Raw genomic sequence first — 2,301 nt, 5'->3', positions numbered from 1 at the left:
GACCCTCACTTTATGTTTCGTGACCCACAAAGGGGTCCCGACCCCAACTTTGGGAACCACTGGTCTACAGTATTTTTTAGTCTTTGTTTTACAGTTAAACTATATTTTTTATCAAATAAAGTCTTATGTTACAACTAGTTGGGGATCCCTTTAAAGTGCTGTAGCTAAGACTTGAGTTAAAAATGTGTACAATAAAATGTATAAAGAGAAAAATCATTTCTATAGGTCACATCTTACCGGGAAACTTTAACAAATATGTATTACATATCTTATTTGGTCATATTAGATCTATTCATCATCATCATTTATTCATTTAGTTAAAATTATTTTACTATGATTATTATTTCTAACGTTGCAGCTTTTTATTATATAATTCAAAACCTTTCCCTAATCTGACTGCAGTCATTAAAATGAGAGAATACTCTGAAGTTAACTTTTTCGTCATATTTTTCCGATTCTATTTACACATTTTGTTCAGATTTTAATATGGTTAGTTTAGTTTAAGTGGTTATTCCTCATTACATATTTAACTATATTAGAGTTTGTTTATATATTTCTTCACCATGACAGTAACTATAATATAACAGTGTATAAATACAACTAGCATATTTGTTAAACTACTTTGCAGTAACATAAGTTACTTCCTGTTTATTAAATGCGAAGAAGATGGAACGACTCAGATTAGGTCATAATCTTATCAAAACTCACTCATTTAAAATTGTCTACAACTAATAATCAAATAATTTAACAGATTAACATTATGTGTCTTTTTCATTAAGTCTGTCCTGTTATTTCTTGTGTTATATTATTATTTGTGATTTTCTGTGTTTAGCAATAAATATACACACAACTGTAAAAGTGTTGGAGTTAAAACCATTTTTGTGTTTAAGATCAGTCACTGTAGGTGTGGTGGTCATCTTGATTTAATTGGACTCAGTTGTACATGTAGATAATTACTTTACTGCCTTTTATAACAGTGGAAAATACAAAGTAAAACCATAAAATTTATTCATATTTACCAAATTGGCCAAGATGACTTTAAGAGGCAGGAAATGTCGTGAGGAGTCCAGTAAGACGCCTCGATGTGAAAATCGTGGAAAGTCGCTGATAAATGATGAGTTGATGCTTTTCTAAAAAAAGGATGAAAAACTAAAATTTAATTCAACGTGGCTCAAAATGATGTGTAATAACAGAATGTAAAACTGAGTGAGTTGTCCTTTACTTACAGCTCCATAATCATCCTCATACACCAACTGGCTAAAAGTTTCCAAACCTAAAAAGATTCATTAGAATAAAAACCTGAGCACTTTTTATTTTTTGGGATATAATAATAGAAGTAACCATTTAAATTTAAAATTATGATGCAAGATTATTTCCACCCAAGTTAAAAAGTTATAAGAAAAAACAAATTCAGGGTTTTATCAACCATACTAATTTTGTACGAATATCCTTTTAACCACACATTCAGCACAACGAATAAAGGAAAATATACACAAATAAAGGGGTTTTAAAAATCAATAAACACACCATATTTAAATGATACAAGAACAAAAATAACATACAGTCAATTTTACTTTTTATAAACACATTACAACAGCAAAATATTGAGAAGAGAATCAAAAACTAAGTTGATGCAAATCATTTTTTACTCCAACATGATGCTGCAGAAAAACTATAGAGCAACTCAAATGTTTCATATGTAACATTTTTCTGATAATTAATTACTGAAACAGGAAGTAAAACAGTAATAAATGTGCATGTAGGTCTAAATGTTCAGAATAAACCGTTACATCTAATCGAAAGATTCTTCTGTTGTTTTTTTATTGTTTGGCACAAAATGAAAGTTCTGCAAAACTGCGGTGTGAATGCTGACTGCTAAAATTAGCTAAAAAAAAGGCCAAAAGAATCTGAACATGGCTAAAATTAGCTAAACAAACAGTTAAAACCTAAGATAAGCAAAACCCTTGCTAAAGTTAAAATCTTAGTTAGTTAAAATTTTTGATGCAGCACCTAAAACCTAAACTGAGCTAAACAGTAGCTATAAGCTAACATTAAAGGGATCCCGATTAGTTGTAACATTAGACTTTATTTCATAAACATTTATTTTAACTGTAAAATAAAGACTGTACAAATACTGTAGGCTGTTTAGTTTTTATCATTTTTAAACTAAAGGTTTAATAATATATTACACGGACAGGGCCGTTTTATTTACACGCAAAGCATTCTGGGTAAATGATGACGTGGATAGGTCATTGATGCAAGGCTGCTAGCGAGCTATATCCACCCTGAAGGTTAATCTTG

The 2,301-nt window shown here is 29.9% G+C and overlaps 1 protein-coding gene across 1 annotated transcript in view; it reads right to left on the bottom strand.

The window, feature by feature from the left end:
• Positions 1 to 2,301, bottom strand: part of hexb (hexosaminidase B (beta polypeptide)) — a gene marked incomplete in the record, with an annotated part of 21,950 nt that overhangs the window by 14,208 nt on the left and 5,441 nt on the right. Inside the window, 1 exon segment of the mRNA XM_013999547.1 lies at positions 1,227 to 1,273. Within this exon segment, the coding sequence (XP_013855001.1) occupies positions 1,227 to 1,273 (47 nt within the window).

Source organism: Austrofundulus limnaeus, unplaced genomic scaffold (genome assembly GCF_001266775.1).
Source record: "Austrofundulus limnaeus strain Quisiro unplaced genomic scaffold, Austrofundulus_limnaeus-1.0 Scaffold2339, whole genome shotgun sequence".
NCBI lineage: Eukaryota > Metazoa > Chordata > Actinopteri > Cyprinodontiformes > Rivulidae > Austrofundulus > Austrofundulus limnaeus.
This window is presented reverse-complemented; position numbering and strand designations above follow the sequence as displayed.